Source organism: Marmota monax, unplaced genomic scaffold (genome assembly GCF_021218885.2).
Source record: "Marmota monax isolate L192 unplaced genomic scaffold, Marmota_monax_Labrador192_F-V1.1 WCK01_AAM20220418_F8-fsc00011, whole genome shotgun sequence".
Taxonomy (NCBI): domain Eukaryota; kingdom Metazoa; phylum Chordata; class Mammalia; order Rodentia; family Sciuridae; genus Marmota; species Marmota monax.
Window position 1 is genome coordinate 5559794 of NW_026693082.1, and position 19516 is coordinate 5579309.

Genomic DNA, 19516 nt, shown 5'->3' on the forward strand with positions numbered 1-19516 from the left:
TCCAAAATATGTTGTAAGACTCTTTATCATACTGTCTTCATTTTGTGTGGGCAAAAAGTAAATTTGGGCTACATTATAAGTTGTCAGGTTTTATCTAAATTTTAGAGTTTAAAGTATAAAACAACCTTAAATCCTGGGATTAATAATTTCTTGTTTGGATCACTAAATGGCTACACTTACAGTTTGTGCTTTTCTTTACAATTGCACTTATAGAGCAGAATAAATACATGCATTTTCCCTTCTAACAAATCAAATCACTGAGGACAAATACTAAAATGTCTCAAGTTTTTTTTTTAATTTTTTTAGTTATAATTGGGCATTATACCTTTATTTTATTTGTTTATTTTTATGTGGTGCCGAGGATCAAACCCAGCGTCTCACATGTGCAACCCCAGCCCCTAAAGTTAAGTTTTGAAATATACAATGCCTAGCACAACTTTACTGACAAGCAATAGTTTCAAAATTCCTCAAATGCAAGAGTTAGCTGTATTTCAGAAATTAGATTAGTTAGGTGTGTTAAGAATTTTTGCCTGGTGGCACAGTGGCTGATACCTGTAATGCCAGGGAATTCAGGAAGCTGAGGCAGAAGCAAGATTCCAAGTTCAAGGCCAACCTCAGCCAACTTAGCAAAATCCTGTCTCAAAAATAAAAAGGGCTGGAGATGTAGCTCAAGGGTAAAGAGGCCTGGTGCAAAATTCCCAGAACTGAGGGTGGGGTGGGGATACACAAAAACAATTTCTTGGAATTAAAAATGTTGCAAGGTACACAAACCACTATTTAACACTCCATAAAACAGTGGCGGAGAACAGAACCCCACAATCAAAATTACTAATATTGTTTTAGAAAAACAAATGGAATAAAAACTTTATGTAATTCTCATTAATGTAGGCTGTATTTTGTGATGAATTGTGTCTCTAAACTTCAAAAGCTTTTGATTTTCCAAGCTTCCTGAATATTAGATTTACATAAGGGATTAGACACTGAACTTGCAGGGTGCTGCTAAGAAGTATGAATACTTGTCTCTGTCTTTTGGGTGAAGCCACACAAGGAATCACAGCAGGAAGCTTTTATATTCCAGATCTGAGATAAAAAAGTTTATTGGTTAAAGAGCCAATCTATTAAGAATTGTCATCATGAGAGAAAATGAAGCGCAAAAAAAAAAAAAAGGAAATCCTAACTGTATGGCATTGTACCATGTATTAAACGTGAGATTATAAATGGAAATAAAGAAGTGTAATTTCTGTTCCATGCTGCTGACAAGGGAGTGAAGGCAATAGCTTGAAGCCACTGGAAGGTAACTGCACTCTGCCACTGGAGTACTCAGAGCATTCCAAATACACTGGTTAAGGAATAAGTAGAAATACAAACAATTTTATCAATTTGGGACCATTGCTCTCTAACACAAATGTAAGTGGAGTTTTCTAGACAAATTCTTCTAATCGCCTATATCTGAATCCTCTCCTTCAAGACTTTCCTAACTTTCTACAAGGAGAAAGGCTCTGGAGTCATTACACAACCAAAACAACTAAAATCTTTTTTCTCCATAACTGAAGCCCCATCTCCATTTTATTCCTGTCATTATTAACATCTTTCCTGGCCAAAAAAAAAAAAAAAAAAAAAAATCAAAATTTCACTAAAAGAATAAAAATCAACTTTGTAAACGTTTATTTTTTGACGTAACTTAGTCAATGATGTTGCTTTGCAATCTCAAATTTTTTACTACATTTGCATTTGGTTTTATTCAATTAGAGTTAACATTCAGCAAGTGTTTATTACTGTATTTCTTTCTAAAAATGGATATGGCAATGGAGAGCAAGAAAAAAATCCTATTAGTGTTAGCTATTATTTCAGGAGGAAATACTACTTTTCCAAATTTTCATAAATTCAAAATAATGAAATTATTTTTATTATTAGATCTTACAACGAATAACACCAGTACATTAATAATCTAGTACAACTACAAAAAAAAAAAGTAGTAAATAAAACCTAACCAGCCTATTTTAATCTGGAGGAAAAAAACCAACAATTCTTTGTTGGATTTCTTGGCCATTGACATTCAGAAGTACCACAGTATCTCTTTTAGTCATTAATTTCCTCGTACACGGAACTTGTTTCCTTCCTATCACCCTATCAAAGGCATCAGCATTATTCCAGCATATAATCATTTCGTCTGAGCACTTGAAAGAAACCCACAGTCCAAAACGCCAAAATGCCCAACACGGTGACTATGTAAGGAGATAGTCAGTAAACTACAAACTGTTATCCTAGGACCCAGAAACAATCGACCCCAAAGTGCTTCTGAATAGGCTGCCCCGAGATTTAGAATGCAGACTCCAGAAACAGCAGACGCGGTCACCACGTCCCTTGCACCACATGACCTCCCTACGAAAGCAGCCTCGAAACTTATCAACTCAATGAGAACTCCCCTTCCTCTGAAGTTAAAACAAGGCAGGGCAGCTGAGACCAGTGGAGCAGGGACGGGTCGGCTGCTCCGGAGTCACAACGGGTCATGGAGAGCCACGTCCCTGGGCTTTCGCTACTCCCCTTACCGTTAGAAGATCTGGGAGGGAGGAAAGGAGGAGAAACACCCCAGAATCCTGATGGAAAAGCCCCTGGCCTCGAAGGTGGGGTTTAGGGAGAAGGGAGGGGCAGCTCCGTGTGTGGTGACCCTTTGTGAACACGCACTGTGGCAGCTCGGCTCTCACCGAGGCTTAGCGAGCCGACTAGGGGTGCCCGGCGTGGCCCAGTCGTGGCGACCGTGGCACCAAGGAGACGCGCCAGCCAAGAGCCTCCATGGCGGTCCTCCCCTCTGCTGCGCCACCCCCAGGGTCACTCGGGGGCCCCCGGGGTGACCAGCCTCGGCTTGCGCGGCCCTGGCTGGGCGCAAAGAGACGCACGCCGCTCTCTTTCCTCAGCAGCGTAATCCCTCCGCTGCGGGCCGCGCACTAGTTTTAATCACGCCCCACCCCCTGGCCGTCGGCGTCACCTCCGCCACTCTAGTGCTTTCCAGCAGCTTCCAGAAACATCGCCTCCCCAAACCCAGCCACTCACACTCTGCGAGCTTGGAAGCCACCCGCCCCGCCCCTCCTCGTCAGTTTTAGCCGCAGCTAAAACTGCGGCTGCGGTTACAGGGCGGACAGCCACGCCTCTGCGGATCCCTTCCGGAAGTGTTCCTATCTTCGCCTTCCCCACGACGCCGACGTCCTTTCAAGCCCCGCGTGCAGCAGGAAGGGGGACTTTTTTTTTGCCGCGGACCTAAACCGGAAGTTGCTTTCCTAGCGGAGAAGCCGGTGGGGGAGGAGTAGTCCGAAGGGAACGTGGGTTGAACGTAACAACTAGGTGGTGTGGAGTTCGAACCGATCCGGTACGAAGAGGGGGAGTTCCAATTGCAGGTAAGGGAGAAGACGGAGTAGTTTCTTTCGGCTTTCGAAATAAGGAAAAAGGAACACCTGAGATGCCCTATGGGGTAGTGGGCTCGCTGAAAGGATGGGCAGGGACGAGGTTCAGGTGAGAAAGGTTGATGGCTAAGGTATAAGAGTTGGAGTTAAGAGATTTATTTGGTCACAGAGAGGTAAACGCTGAAGAGAAACCAGAGTTTGTTTCCGTCTCCCGGAAGCTTTGGAGATGGGCAGGGTTAACGGAACGCGGCGTCTCTGGGGTTTCCAGGGTTGGGGTTTGAAACTCAACGTGTCTCGGTCCAGTCCGTCTCTGTTTATCAGGACACCTGGGGTTTGGTACCAGGGTGGCCGTTAAAACTGATCCCGTTCCTCGCCTTTAAGTCTCTGGTGGCCTTGCCTTTGAGAGTTCACGTGCTGAGCCCACTTGGTCCCAAGGGCAAGTTCAAATGGGTGCAAGCTCCTTTGAGCACAGTTTCTCTGGGTTTTACCATTTCTCACATAGCACTGTGAATTAAGTTTAATTGGGTGCTTTTTGCCATCCCCATGGTCAGCTTCACTAACAAATTCATGGCGCTGTAACTGGGTGCATACTGAGGACCTTTGGAGCATCAGTGGCTTACAGAAGTATTGAAAAGGGATGTATGAAGAAAGGGGCCAAGAGTGAAGTGGAGGGAGACCCTAAAGCTAGGCTGGTTTCGCCATGCAATGAGGTCATAGTACTTAGTATCTTTAGGTCATTCTGAGGTGTTCGGATGGACTTTCCTATAATCAGGCTGCAGTAAGTAGGCGATTTTTAAGCTGAGCAGTGCCAAACTCAGACTTGTTTTATAGGAGCATCACTTTGACAGAGATGGGTGGAGTAAGATTGGAATAGAGAGGTAAGAATTTGAAACATTTCCAAAGAACTGTCCACAGACTTTGATGACTTTTACTACATGAAGAAAAGAAAAACAAAAGCAGAGAACGATTCACACTTTCTAGTCTATGTTTAGGAGGCTGGAGATGGCAAAATTTGGTTGAGATTGGGGAAGAGGAACACGTTATTTCTGAATAGAAGACAGTGAAGGGATATATTAAGTTGTAATTAGCCACTCCTGGATTGCATATAAGAGTAAATTGTATTTGAAAGAAGACTTGAAGAACCTATCTCTGGTATTTTTTAATAACGATTTTTTGGGGGGAGATTTTGAATATTCGTTATTTCTTTCCCCAAACTACCAGCTGTTCCCATTGAAATGTTGGGTGGTAGTGTCAGGGAGAAGATTTGAAGGCTCCTTGTGTTTTGTGTCTGTAATTGAGAGAGAGAACAATCTGAAATGGTTTCCTAGATCCCTCAGGCAGATGGAGATTTTCGTTTAAAAAAAAAAAAATCTATTGAAGATACTTAGCCTATCAATATCTCTTGAGAATGCTGCAGAATGATAGAAAGTACACTGCACAGTTTCTGCATAGTTAAATGTAAAGTTAGGACCAGAGCTGGGGATGTGGCTCAGTGGTAAAGCATTTGCCTGGCATGTGTGAGGCCCTGGATTCAATTTCTAGCACCACCAAAAATAAATAAATAAATACAATTAGGAAATTAGGGCTAGTAGTAGTTATAAATTTGTTATGTGTCAAGTGTTAAGCATTTGACATGCATTATTTCATTTAATCCTTAGAATGATACAGTTTAACAAGTTTCTAGCCCAGATCAGCAGGTGCAAAACTGGTGCTGATAGTCACTCTGGACAGTACAAGTTTGACTCTTTCCTGTATCCTATAATTCTTTTTTTTTTTTCCCCCAGTTGTAGGTGGACATAATACCTTTATCTATCTATCTATTTATTTATTTATTTTTAAGAGAGAGAGAGAATTTTAATATTTATTTTTTAGTTTTTCAGCGGACACAACATCTTTGTATGTGATGCTGAGGATCAAACCCCAGCCGCTTGCATGCCAGGCGAGCGCGCTACCACTTCAGCCACATCCCCAGCCCTATTTATTTATTTTTAATGTGGTGCTGAGGATTGAACCCAGGGCCTCACACATGATAGGTAGGCACTCTACCACTGAGCTACAACCCCAGCCCTTGAATTCCTTTTTTCTTTTTTAAATATTTATTTTTTAGAAGTAGTTGGACACAATACCTTTATTTTATTTATTTACTTATGAATGTATTTTAATGTGGTGCTGAGGATCAAATCCAGGGCCTTGCATATGCTAGTTGAGCACTCTACCACTCAGCCACAACCCCAGCCCCCTGAAATTCTTTTTTGTAAGTAGATTATAAGTAGAACCAGCCAGAGATCATAAGTTGGTGTTGTCCATAAAGAGCCTGAAAATAACAAACATCCACCTTGTAGTAACTTTCATGTCAGTACTTCTCAATGGGACACTTTTATCTCTTCGTGTACATTTTGGCAGTATTTGGAGACATTTTTGGTTGTCTCATGGGTAGAGATCAGTGATCCTGCTAAATATTCTACAATATATAGGACAGCACCTACAATAAAGAAAAGAAACCCTGTCTGTGGTTTAGGAATAGGAAATTGAGATTCACTGATACTTAATTTTTTTTTAATCTTTGAAATTATTCCATGGCTTGAAGGTGTGTGAAATTTATACAGCTAGAACAGAATAGTATAACCAGTTTTCAAAGTGAATCTGTGAGCCACTGATTCCCAGAAGATGGTTGTTGTAAAATTGTAGTTTCTTAGGCTTTGTAGTAACTTATGCTTGAAGTTACTTAACAATGTTGTAGCCAAGTGGTAATTTGCCTTACTTAAAAGTTTCTTATATCTGATTTTTCTATATTTTAAACTGCTTTTAATAACTTTTTCCTTATTCTGAGCTGGGTGTCATAATTTTTTACTGAATATGGTTCTATTTCATGGGACAACATTGAACAAGCTTGTTGTGTAATTTGTACTATGGCAGTGTTTATATTTTTGTTCTGGTACAGATTGTTTACAAATAACATGAATTTTGTATTTTGTTGGTAACTTTTAAAAGTAGCATTCTCAATTGGTGAGGTATTGGGGGTTTAAAACAGTAGGAATGTATGTGGGTCATTGGTTCTTTTTTCCCTGTCAAGTAATAACACAGTGAATCAGGGGGGTTTTAGAGACTTTCTCATTATAATGCTGGCTTATTTGTTTTAAGTTGTGCATAGGCTCTTAAAAACTTAAATTTTCAAATTCTGGTGAATACAGGGTGCTTTAAATAGTGTCTGCGTCTACAACAAATTTTGTTTAATTTGCTTACAAGTGAGTCTGCTAAGAAAATACATCCTATTGCTGTTCTCTGCCCTCTCCTCACACATTTGCTTAATATATAAATAAATTTAAATATTTTCAACTTCATGATCACAGTTTTAGAATATGTTTATCCTAGAATATAGATCTCTCAACATATACTTAAAAATATGTATCTTTTGTAAAATATCATAGCTCTTTTTTAGAATAAGAATTTTTATTTAATTGTTTATTGACTTTTTTTTTTCCAGGGTTCATTGAAAAATCCTTAGTGATATTGACATGTTTCAAGTGACATAAATTAGCCAATGACTCGGAATGATGGATTCTCCGAAGATTGGAAATGGTTTGCCAGTGATTGGACCAGGGGCTGATATAGGGGTATCTTCACTCCCCATGGTGGGGTATTTGGGAAAAGTTAGTGAACTTATTTTTTGGCTCAGTACAAAGTTGTTCTTTTTTTTTTTTTTTCCCCCTTCTATTTTTGACACTTATTCAGTTTTAATTTTACCAATTAACTTCTGAAATGGTGTATCTTCCACGGAAATCTTACAGCAATGGCGAAAGATTATTTTAATGTGTTTACCTCTCTGTGTTTATTGATATATGAACAGACCTTATAGTTTATTATTCTTTGGAAATATGGAACATACATTTTCCCTGGCAGTTGATGCTACTTTTTTTCTTCCTGCAAATAAAATGGATGCTGTTTTTAACACTTAAAGTTTAATTCTTATGATGTTCTTTTTTCAGTAATAGCTAAATTTAAAACCTTATACATTTATTTGCCGTGTTTAATCTTGCCAGGACACTTCTAATTGAACTTTCTGTAATTTGATATGGTTTAAAAATATCTTCATTTTAATTGCTTTATTTCTCTTTTAGAATTATAATTCAGCTAAAGCTACCTCAGATGGGTATTGCCCCGCTTGTAGAGTGAAGGGAAAAGTAAAAGCCTTAAAGACTTACCGAATTAGTTTTCAAGAATCTGTCTCTTTGTGTGAGGATCTGCAGGTAAAGTATTAATCTAAAATAGCACATAAGTTTTAGTCTTTTGATTTTTTTTTTCTTCATTATTTATATTATTACTCAATTTGTTTTTGGTACTGGGTATAGAACTCAGGAGTGTTTAAGCACTGAGCCACATTCCTGGCCCTTTTTAAATTTTTTATTTTGATATAGGGTCTTGCTAAGTTGCAGAGGCTGGCTTTGAACTTGGATCCTCTTGCCTTATCATCCTCCCAAGTTATAGGGACATAGGCATGCACTATCATACCCGGTTTCGATTTGTATTTTTAGAATGTAGATTTTTTAAAAAATATATTTTTTTGTAGTTGTACATAATAACTTGGTTTTAATTGTTTATTTTTATGTGGTGCTGAGGATCGAACCTAGGCCTTGCATGTGCGAGGCGAGTGCTCTACCACTGAGCCATAACCCCAGCCCCTAGAATGTAGCTTTTTAACACACAGATAATCTGAGTTTCTAAATCTGTTTGGTTCTTTATGTCATTTTTCCATTTGGATTCCTGAGTTGTTGCATATGCTATTTTTTAACTTTGGTGGGGAGTTCTTGTTAGTTATTAGCATGTAGTAGTTATTCTCTTTGGTTTATGAACTTTTAGACTGGAAAAGTTATTACCTTCTAATTTACCTGGAAAAGTATTTTGGAAATCATTAGTCCAAAAACAGTATTATTCTATGTGCTAAATAGTTTGTACTTAAAAATTTTAAAAGGTTCTAAATATGTTTTAATTATAGTAATTGTATCCACCAGTACAACATAGGAGCTTATTAAATTCCGTAATATTCTACATTTTACTGTACTTGACACTTTATGAAACTTTTTTGTACATGTTTTAATTCTCAAAGCTTTGCAAGATAAGTATTCCCATTTTTTTAAGAAAAGATATTCAGGGTTGGAATGTGCCTCAGTGGTAGCACACTATCTAGCATGAGTCAATCTCTGGATTCCATTCCCAGCACTGTGCAAAACAAAACAAGCACCCTAGATTCAGAGGGTTTGGGGAATAGAAGATCTTTATAGAGTGCCAGAGCTTGATTGGATTGTGGTTTTCTAATTTCAGGTCTGTTGGCTAGGTGATGTGGCTCAGCTGGAGAGCACTCACCTGACATGTGTGAGGGCCCTGGGCTTAATCCGCAGTACAGAAAGAAAAAAGAAAAAGGAAAATGTAATGAGCTAATTTCAGACCTGTTTATTCCAGCTCAACTAGCAGTTCATCAGAATCATCTGGAATGTTATTAAGATATTTCTGGTTCTTACCTCTAGACACTGTTCATTAAAGTTGGCCCATATTTCTATAGTTTTGTAATTTTTGAGAATGAATCTAATGAACAGCCCAGTTTGGGAATACAAGGCAACATCACACAATTGGCAATAGATATTTTGCTTGGTGTAATTTGAGGGGAAACAATCCCAGACGTGTTTACAAATAGAAACAAATTTCCTTTTGCATTTATTTAGCAAATGAGTGTCACTGAGTTGGCACTTTTTCCAATACAATGCTAGGATTCAGGGATGAATAAAGCAACAACAAAAATTTTACCCTTGAGATTATGTTCTAGATTAGGAAAGACAATAACAAGTGAAGTATGATTTTTTTATGTCAGATGATGAAAAGTGCTACTAAGAAACATAAAACTGGAGTGTTGGGAGGAGTTGTTCACAGTTTTAAAGAGTGGTGGGGAGAATGCTTCATTGAGAAAGTGGAATTTGAGCAAAGGCCTGAGGGGGTGGGGTGGAGAGTATTGAGCCATCCTAGGCACTAGGAGAAGCAAGCACTAGGAGGGCCATGAGAGAGGAGAGGTTTCCTGTCATGTTTATGCTATTGCACTGAAACCAGCTGAGATGCATTTGAGTGAGAGGCAGAGTGATAGAAGATGGGTTAGAAAAATAATTGGGGACTGAACCATGTAGGGTCTTACAATCCATGATAAGCTCTTGACTTTTATTCTGGTTGAAGTGAGGAACTGTAGCAAGGATGTTGGCAGAAGAGTAACATATTCTGATTTATGTGTTAAAAGGATCGCTGTGATGACTGTTGGGTTGAAAAATAAATGTAATGGGCAAGAACTGAATCCAGGAGACTAGTTAGTTTTATTCCCAGTTCTCACACAAAGCTAAAACCCCTGAGAGGTCAGAATAATCAAGGTTGAGACTTGTAACATCTGTGGTGTAAGTAGTTGGAGCTGTATGTGGAGAGTTTGGGATTAGAGAAGAAGACTTGGTAGTCCTGAGCATGTGGCTAACTGAATCATAAAGTTAGAAGAGTTCCCCTAGGAGTGGATAAAAGAAGTCTAATAACAGCCCTGAACCACTCCAACATTAAGAAGCTGGGAAGATGAAATGGACCACAGTAGATTCTGAGAAGTTTGTAGCAGTAAAACCAGGTAGGAGAGTGCATTGTGCAGGAAGTCCAGTGAAATATTGAAGGGGGTGGAATGTGTTAGTTATTGTCAGATGTTGCTGAGAGCTCAGGGAAGAGGACAACCCAATTCATCTTTGATTAGAGTGACCTGGAGGTCCTTGGACACCTCAGGAAGAGTAGATTGGGTGAAGCAGTGGTGATAAAAGCCTGAGTGGAGCAGACAGAAGGAGAAGCATAGATGTGAAAGAATTTTTTAAAATTTTAAGTAGAAAAAATTTTTAAGTATGCTGGGAAAAAGACCAGCATACTAGTTGTATTCATTGAGGGACAGTTTGGGAAAATAGCTAGAGGCATATCCCTGGAACAGGAGGTAGACTTTGTTGCCCACAGTGAGGGGTTGATTGTAGGAGCTTTTCACGGGCTCATTCTTAATAACAGACTATATTCAGAGTGTTTGCTAGTTAACTTGAAGTTATGGAATTGTGACCATTGGAAAGAGAAAATCTTATTGATTTTAGATGAAAGTACTTTTGCCCTCCTGGAACAATACATAAGTGATATTCAGTAGAGCTCTTTAACCAAGGAAAATAACAATAGAGCAGTTCCTGTCTTCAGGAAGTAGGTTTTAGCTATTAAGATTGGATATGTTATTTGCACTTTTAGTATTTTAAGCTTTCTTTTTTAGGTGATAAGGAGAAAATACATAGTCGAGAATTTTAAGTATATACAGTGCAGATGTTTTTAAAAAAAAAAAAACAAAAACTGGAGTTGAGCCAGGCATGTGGGTGCATGCCTATATAAACCTAGCAACTTGGGAGGTGAGGCAGGAGAATCATAGGTTCAAGGCCAACTTCAACTAAGTAAGAACCTGTCTCAAAATAAAAAGATCTAGGGGTGTAGCTCAGTGATTGAGCACCCCTGGGTACAACTTTTAGTAACTCTTTTTCTCTCTCACACACAGAACCGGAGTAATTTATTGATCTAATTTAAATTTTTGTTTTTTTCCTAATCAACAATATGAGCCTAGTGTACTTTGTGAAGTAGATTGGTTTACAGCAGGGGTCAGCAAACTCTTTTTGTATGATAGAAAGCTAGAGTGAGTTTCCTGTTTTAAAATGGTTGGGGAAAATCAAAGTCAAAAGAAGTCTCTTTGATAACACATGAAAATCATGAAATTCAAATTTCCATGTATATAAATAGTTTTATTGGAATATAGCTGTGCTGTCATTTTTATAACATCTGTGGCTGCTTTTGCACTATAATAGCAGAATTGAATATTTGTGACAGAGACTATGTAGCTCGCAAAGCCTAAAATGTTTATTTTTTAGCCTTTTATAGATAGTTTGCTGGTCCATAGTCCATAAGACCCCTGAATTGCATTGATAATATGTAAAGAGTTCTACAAAACTTGGAGTCTGCTGAGCATTTTGCATTTATTTGCTCTAAATTGGAAGAAGCATGTGGGAACCCCTTTTAATTGCTTATTTATGTATTTATTTATTTTTTAGTTGTGAGTGGACACAATACCTTTGTTTTATTTTTATGTGGTGCTGAGGTTCGAACCCAATGCCTCACGCATGCTAGGCAAGCGCTCTACCTCTGAACCACAACGCCAGCCCAATTGCTTATTTATATTAAAATGTTTCTTAATTTGAAAAAAATATTAATATTCTAAACTAATTTAGAATTAATACCAAATTGGAACTTTTCAAGTATTTTTAAAATGTTTTAACTTTTTTTTTTTGAGTAGTTCATTATTTTGGAGGATTTTATTATTCAGTCCTTTTTTTATTTCCAAAAGAAAAAGATTTATAATGAAAAGGATTTTGCATATTTTGTTTTTCTTTTCTTTCTTTCTTTTTCTTTTTCTTTTTTTTTTTCTTTTTTTTGAGATCTTGCTTTTAGGCAAGCCTTGAATTTGTGATTTTCCTGCTTCAGCCTCCTAAGTAGCTGAGATTACAGATGTGTGCCACTTTGCTCAGCTATAAAGAGATTTTTAAATAGTGTTAAGTCATCAAAGAAAATACCTGTTCATTTGTGAAATGGGCATAAGTAGGTGGGAATGGTTGCACACACCTGTAATCCTGTCCACTTGGAAGACCCAGACAGGAGGATAATAAGTTTGAGACCAGCTTGAGCAATCTATCAAGCCCTTAAGCAATGTAGATCCTGTCTCAAAACAAAAAGGGCAGGCACAGTGGTACACATGTTTAATCTCAGCAATTAGGGAGGCTAAGGCAGGAGGATTACAATTTGGAGGCCAGCCAGTCTCAGCAAGGAAGTGAGGACCTAAGCAACTTAGGGAGACCCTGTTCTGTCTCAAAAAAAAATAAATAAATAAATAAAAAGGACTGGGATGTAGCTCAGTGATTAAGTGCCCCTGGGTTCAATCCCCAGTACCTAAAAAATAGAAAATAGTCCCAGTAACACCAAAAAAAAAAAAAAGAAAGAAAGAAAGAAAAGAAAAGAAAGAAAAAAGAAGGAAAGGGCATGAAATATTTATAAATTATTTTTATAATTTCTTCGGCTGAAGCTTAATTAATTTCCAAATAAAATGATAGCTGGTGATGTAGCTCAGGATAAAGCACTTGTCTAGCATGTGAGAAGCTCTGGGATTGATCCCTTGCATTGCATACAAAGACAGCAACAATAGGGGCTGGGGTTGTGGCTCAGAGGTAGAGCACTTGCCTAGCACATTCGAGGCCCTGGGTTTGATCCTTAGCATCATATAAAAATAAATAAATAAAGGTATTGTGTCCAACTGCAACTAAAAAAAAAGCAACAACAACAACAAAACCAACAACAACAAAACAAAACAGTGTTTTTTCTTATTACTGTCTTTTAGGAATAAAAACAGGAAATTACTTAAGCTGCTCCAAAAAAAAAAAAAAAAACACTGAGAAACAGCATTAGGTTTAAGTTAAAAAGCTTTATTCTAGTTCTAGTTATTACATTTTTAAAAGTATTAATTTATAAAAGGGATAACTTAGAGTAAAAACAAATTATAATTTTGGTTGCCCTAGTGATGGGAGTAGAGATTATAGAAAAAAAAGTTAGTGAAAACGTTTGTAAAGCAAGTGTGGAAACCATCCAGGCCACTAAGTTTTGTAGCCCAAGACCCTCATAGTTTATTATTTTTCATTAAATAGGGATACAAGCAGTATGTATATACACCAAGATCTTGACTGCTTGAGATTGGTGAAGGACTTTTGTTTTGGTATTTGGGTAGTTTTTTAAAAAATTATTTTCTAGTTTTTTAAAATTGTGACAGAAAATTATAGAATCTAACATCTTAACCATTTTTAAGTGTATAGTTCAGGAGTACTATGTGTACTCACATGGTCATGCAGTATATCTCTAGAACTTTCTTTAGCTTGCACAACTGAACTGTACACAGATACCCTAGTCACCCTTCACTCTAGCCCTTGGCAGCCACTGATCTATTTCAGTGAATCTTATTACTCTTTTTTTTTTTTTAATTTTTATTATTGGATGTTCAAAACATTACATAGTTCTTGACATATCATATTTCATACATCTTATTGCTCTTAAGTACTTCATATAAATAGAATCATTACAGTATATCTTTTTTTGTGGTTGATTAATTTTACTTAATATAATGTCATTAAAGTTCATCTGTGTCGTAGCATGTGACATGGTTTCCTTTATTTTTTTTTTTTAAGGCTGAATAGTATTCTATTGAATGGATAATACCCCATTTCTTTATCAGTTCATATATGTCATCACACATTTGGGTTGTTTTCCTACCTTTGGATATTGTGAATAAGTGCTACAGTGTGAACATGGGTGTGCAAACATCTCTTTGAGATCCTGCTTTCAATTTTTTTGAATGTAATCTTTTATGACTCTGAAAATGCAATTATTGCTGTTGATTTTAGTTTTAGTTTGTGTGTGTGATACTGGGGATCGCACTCAGGAGTGCTCTACCACTGAACTACATCCCTGCCCTTTTTATTTTTTATTTTGAGAGAGGGTCTAAGTTACCCAGGCTGTCCTCAAATTTGTGATCCTCCTGTCAACAGTGTCCCAGGTTGCTGGGATTACAGATGTATGCCACCACATCTGGTATTGTTATTGATTTTAAAGTGTTTGGTTTCCTGGCATAGGGTAGGATTTGAGAAATCTCAAGATATAAAATTGTTAGTCAAGTTAGTATTCCTTCATCCCTACCGTGATCCCCAAGTATTGCGGATTGAATCCAGGGCATCCACTTTCTAGGCAAGTGCTTCCCCACTGAGCTATATCTCTAGCCCATCCTTTTTTATTAAACTGTGTCGCTAATTCACCCCAGTTGGTTTTGAAAGTGTGATCTTCCTACCTTGGCCTCCAGAGTTAGCTGGGGTTGCAGGCCTATGCAAATATAGTATTTTAAATATAGTATTCACTGTATAGAAGAAGCTAGATGAGGGATTTCAGTGCATTTCACTTATCTGTTGCTTTGAAGTGAATTACCTCAAAACTAAGTAATTGCATGGCTTTATTTTCATGATTCTGTGGGTTCTCTAGGCAGTTCTTATCCTTATACGTACAATATCTGCTGTGATGACTGAAAATGCTTGCATGTCTGACTGTAAGTGCTGTTTGGGAGCTCAGCTTAGGGAGCCAGCTGGGAATCTCAGTTCTTTTTCTTGAGACTAATTGGGCTTCTTACTGCATGATAGCTGGGACTGAAGAAGGGCCTCCATGAGTACAAGAATGGGCCAGTGCTTATCAGACCTTCATGTGAATCTTGTGTCCAAATGTCCCATCAAAGGTAGTAAATGCCTAGTCTGTGTAGAGGACTTGACAATATGAGGACATCAGTTACCAGAAGGTATGGTTCTTCAGTTCACTGAAGGCCATCAAAGTGTAGCGGTCTACCAAACTTATATAGAAAAAGGCATGTTTTGTTTATTTATTCATTTAATTTTTTTATCATAGAAATAATTTTAGTATGTCATAGTTGTGACAGATTGAACATCATTAAACAACATCCATCCAAAATATATATTTATTTTTAATTTTGATTTGTTGTATATGACAACAATGTGTTACAATTCATATTACAAATATAGAGCACAATTTTTTATCTGTGGTTGTACACAAAGTAGATTCACATCTTTCATGTTTTCTTACATAGGGTAATAATGATCATCGAATTCCACCATCTTTCCTACCCCTATACCCCTTCCCTTCTACTCCCTCCCCTTTTCCCCTTTGCCCTATCTAGAGTTCATTTAATCCTCCCCATACCTGCCCCACAGCATATTATGGATCAGCATCCTTAAATCAGAAATCATTTGGTTTTTTGGGATTGGCTAATTTCACTTAGCATTATATTCTCCAGCTTCATCCATTTACCTGCAAATGCCTTGATTTGTATTCTCTTAATGCTGAATAATATTCCGTTGTGTATATATACCACATTTTCTTTATCCATTCATTTACAAAAACGGCATTAGGTTGATTCCACAATTTAGCTTTTGTGAATTGTGCTGCTATAAACATTGATGTGGCTCTGTTCCTGTAGTATACTATTTATTTATTCATTTAATTTTTTAAATTACTTTTTCTCAGTGCTAGGGATTGAATTAGCCTTTTGCATACTATACTAGGCAAGTGCTTTATCACTGAACTACAGTATCTCTTTCCAAAAGATATATTTTTAAATGAGGGCATTTAGTGTATAGGTTCTTGCATTTATGTTGTAGAATGTTTTGGTGGTCTTGAAAATTAAGAAAAATTCGCTGATTAATGATGTATTTACATTTTGGAATTTGGTTGAAATTGTGTTAATGCCCAGTTAGATTTGATGAGTCGTTAACCCATTAGATATGAACTAAAATAGCATGTTTTTAGATTTATACTCAGTGTTAAAATATAGGAAACACAGAAATTAATCCATGCAGTTTTTTAACTTTGAAAATACTTTTCCAAGCTGGGTGTGGTGGTACATGCCTGCAAGACCCCGTCTCAAAAAGTGCTGGATAGATATGATTCAGTGGTAGAGTACTAATGGGTGGTGGTTCAGTCCCAGTCCCACCACCAAAAAATATGAAACATATTTTTCCAATTTTTAAAATGTTACACTGTTTGTTCCAAAAGAGTAATGGTCCTCAGTCTTCTTTACAATGTTGAAATTTTTTAATATTCTTGAAATTAGATTTTTTTTATTAACATAAAAATATGTTTTCTTTGTTATCTTACCCTAGTTATAACTCAGATTAAACCTTAGATTTAATTCATTAGGAAAATTTTTTCTTTTGGGGGGGGTCCATATTTTGATTAAATAGTGTTTGTCATTATTCTTTCAAATTTAGATTGATAAATATATTCTCATGTTAAATTAATGCTAAAAATTTGTTTTTCATAGTGTAGAAACTAGAAACTGTAAAACTTTGACTTATTTGAATTTTTGTAATTGTATGATTTTATTTTTCTTTTCTAGTGCATCTATCCTTTGGGCTCTAAATCACTTAATTTAATTTCTCCTGATTTGGAAGATTGTCACATTCCAAATAAGCCTCAAAAAAGAAAGATCTTAGAAACCAGCTGTAATGATTCACCTTTTTTAGCAAATTCCAAAAAGACTAGAAATCATCTTGTTACTGATAGAGAACAAGTTTTGAACCGCAAATATGATGAAATCTTGTCAAACTTACCCAGTAGTAGTAGTCAACAGAATTCAGTTAGAACTGCTCATTCCTTGGATCATAATGAGACCTTGGACGCTGATAATGTTGATATGGCTGAAGAAGATCCTATTATTGTTGATGTCTCTGAACTGGAAATGCCATTGGAGATCAAATGTTCGTCATTTCTCCAGACTCTCTGTGTCCAGTGGAAAAATGCTAATGCTCTCTGTTGGTTAGACTGTCTCTTGTCAGCTTTGGTACACTTGGAAGAGTTAAAGAACACTGTGACTAAATTGTGTTCTAAGGAAGAATCTGTGTTTTGGAGGTTGTTTGAAAAATATGATCAAGCAAGTAAGCTTCTGTATAACAATCATTTGGATGGAGTTAAAGGTTGGTAGTAGTACATTATTTCTCCTTAATTTTTAAAGATGTTATTGAGTTTTGTCTCAAAGCATGTGGAAAAGATGCCATCAGTAGGGTTTTGTACTATATAAAGACCTAGGAGCAGGAAACGCAAGGATAGTGTCATGAAGATGAGATAACAGCGGCAACAGCATCATGAGTGCCACAAAGGTCATCTTTCAAAAACTAGTTGTGAGGGGGAAAGAAGCAGTGGTTGTCAGGGTAGTAGTCGTCATCACAGTCCATCAAAGTAAAATCTTTTAAGTTTTTAAATTACTGAAAGGTAGAATAAAGAAGCAAGTAAAAATCACCTGTAATCCTACAGCCCTCCAAAATCTTTACAGGGAGGGATATATATATATATATTTTTTTTTAATTTTCTACAAGTTGGTAGGATACTCAGAAACCTACTTTTCAACCCAAGAAGAATTAAAACATTGTTTTATACTCAATCCACCTATGTGTTCCTCCCATCCTGCCCTTCATTTCCCCCAAAGGTAATCATTATCCTGAATTGTGTTTTGTCACTACTACTTAATAATTTTTCTTAAAATTGCCAAATTTAGTTTATTTTGAATGTTTTTAAAAAAAGATATGGTATGTCCTCTGGAACCTTTTTTTAAGGGTTTATGAAGCTGCCTGGAGTTGCAGTTCGTTGATTTTCATTGCTGTATGGTATTTTTCATTTTGGAAATATATCAATGTACTCTTCCCTCAGTATTTGTGGAGAATCGATTCTAGGACCTCCTACAGATTACAAAATCCAAGGATGCTAATTCCCTTATATAAAATGGTTTAAATTTTGCATAGAACCCATGCACATCTTTCCATATACTTGAAATCATGTCTAGATTACTTAATATTGCTTAATATAACAAATGTGATGCGAACAGTGGCTGTACTATGTTGTTTAGGGAATAATGGCAAGGGAACAAGAGGCTGTACATGTACAGTCAGTACAGATGCAATCCCCGCCCCCCCCCCCCCAAATATTTTCAGTCCATGGTTGGTTGAGTCTGAAGGTACTGAGGACCAGCTGTGATTTACTCACTTGTCAGTGGATAGTGGGTTCTTGTTTTGCCATTGTAAATACTGTTGTTGTGACCATTTTGAATAATTTTCCAGGAGTATAGATAGTAGGAGAGTTTCTCTTGCATATTCCATAGGAATGCATTTACCATATCTGAGTCCAGACATTCAGATATGGCAGTTGTTTTCCAAAGTAGTTGTATCAGTCACGAACTCCCAATAGCAATTTATAAGACATCTTCTCTTGGTGATTTTCACACTGAGATTTTTGCTATTTGAGTGTCATGAAGTGGTCTGTGGTCTTGGTTTGCATTTCCAGATTTCAGGAGCTTGATCTGACCCTTCATGTGTACATTGACCATATATGTTCACTTCTTCTGTGAAGTGCCTAATAGTGTCTTATCCCTATTTGTTCTGTTGGTCGTTGTGTTCTTACTGATTTGTATGAATTTTTGAATATCATTGTTGCTATTTTTATGTTAGATATTTGTTGCTGAATCTTCTCTCAGGTGCATCTTTTTTTTCTACTTTTTTTTCTTTGGTACAGGGGATTGAACTCAGGGACACTTGACCACTGAGCCACATCCCCAGCCTTATTTTGTATTTTATTTAGAGATAGGGTCTCAGTGAGTTGCTTAGCATCTCACTTTTGCTGAGGCTGGCTTTGAACTCGCAATCCTCCTACATCAGCCTCCCGAGCCACTGGTGTGCACCACCGCGCACGGCTTGTTTTTCTACTTTTTAAAAGCTGTCTTGATATACAGGAAAGTGTTCAGCTTTTCTTTTGGAGTTAGTGTTGTGGCAAAGAAGCCTTTCTTTTCCTGAGGATAGGAAGTTGGACATTGATCAATGTTGTCACTGAAAAAATCATAAAGTTTGGTTTTGACAGTGAAATTATTAATTCAGCAGAAGTTAATATTTAAGTATGGTATGGAGTAAAGATCCATTTTTCTCTCATTTGCATAGCCTGTTTTTCTAGCTTTCCTCCTTTTGTCAGTTGATCCTGCCATACCATGTTTGTCTTATGTATGTGCAACTGTTTCTTAACTCCCAGTTTTGTCTGTCTGTCCCTGTACCCACACTGTTTTGACTTTTTTTAAAGTCTTGCTGTCTGGAAGGACAAGATCTTCATTTTTATTGAACTTCTTTTGAAGTGTCTTGGTATATTTTTTTCCTGATCTTATTTATGCATATATTTTCTTTGACAGATTTAACATCATACCATGCTTTCTTCACTTGACATTGTAGGTATTTTCATATTCATTAATATATTAAAAAATGTGACTTTGGTTGTGCAGTCCTTTGTATGGATCCTGTACATTGCTTTCTGACTGTGGACCATTTAGTTTGCTTACTGTTTTTTGCTATTTCAGATTCACATTATGACAAATATGTATATATTCTTTTGAATGCATTGCTCATTGATGTCAA

At 37.0% G+C, this 19516-nt stretch overlaps 1 protein-coding gene across 4 annotated transcripts in view; it reads left to right on the forward strand.

Annotated features, from left to right (window-relative positions):
• Positions 1-3002: 3002 nt before the first annotated feature.
• Positions 3003-19516, forward strand: part of Uspl1 (ubiquitin specific peptidase like 1) — a 42077-nt gene continuing 25563 nt past the window's right edge. Inside the window, exons 1-4 of one of the 4 annotated variants that reach the window (XM_046454191.2) lie at positions 3003-3392; positions 6883-7048; positions 7517-7645; positions 16468-17044. In XM_046454191.2, the coding sequence (XP_046310147.1) occupies positions 6950-7048; positions 7517-7645; positions 16468-17044 (805 nt within the window). In that variant the 5' untranslated portion in view covers positions 3003-3392; positions 6883-6949. The remainder of the gene's footprint in view (positions 3393-6882; positions 7049-7516; positions 7646-16467; positions 17045-19516) is intronic. The other 3 variants (XM_046454189.2, XM_046454190.2, XM_058582511.1) reach the window with 3 other exon arrangements.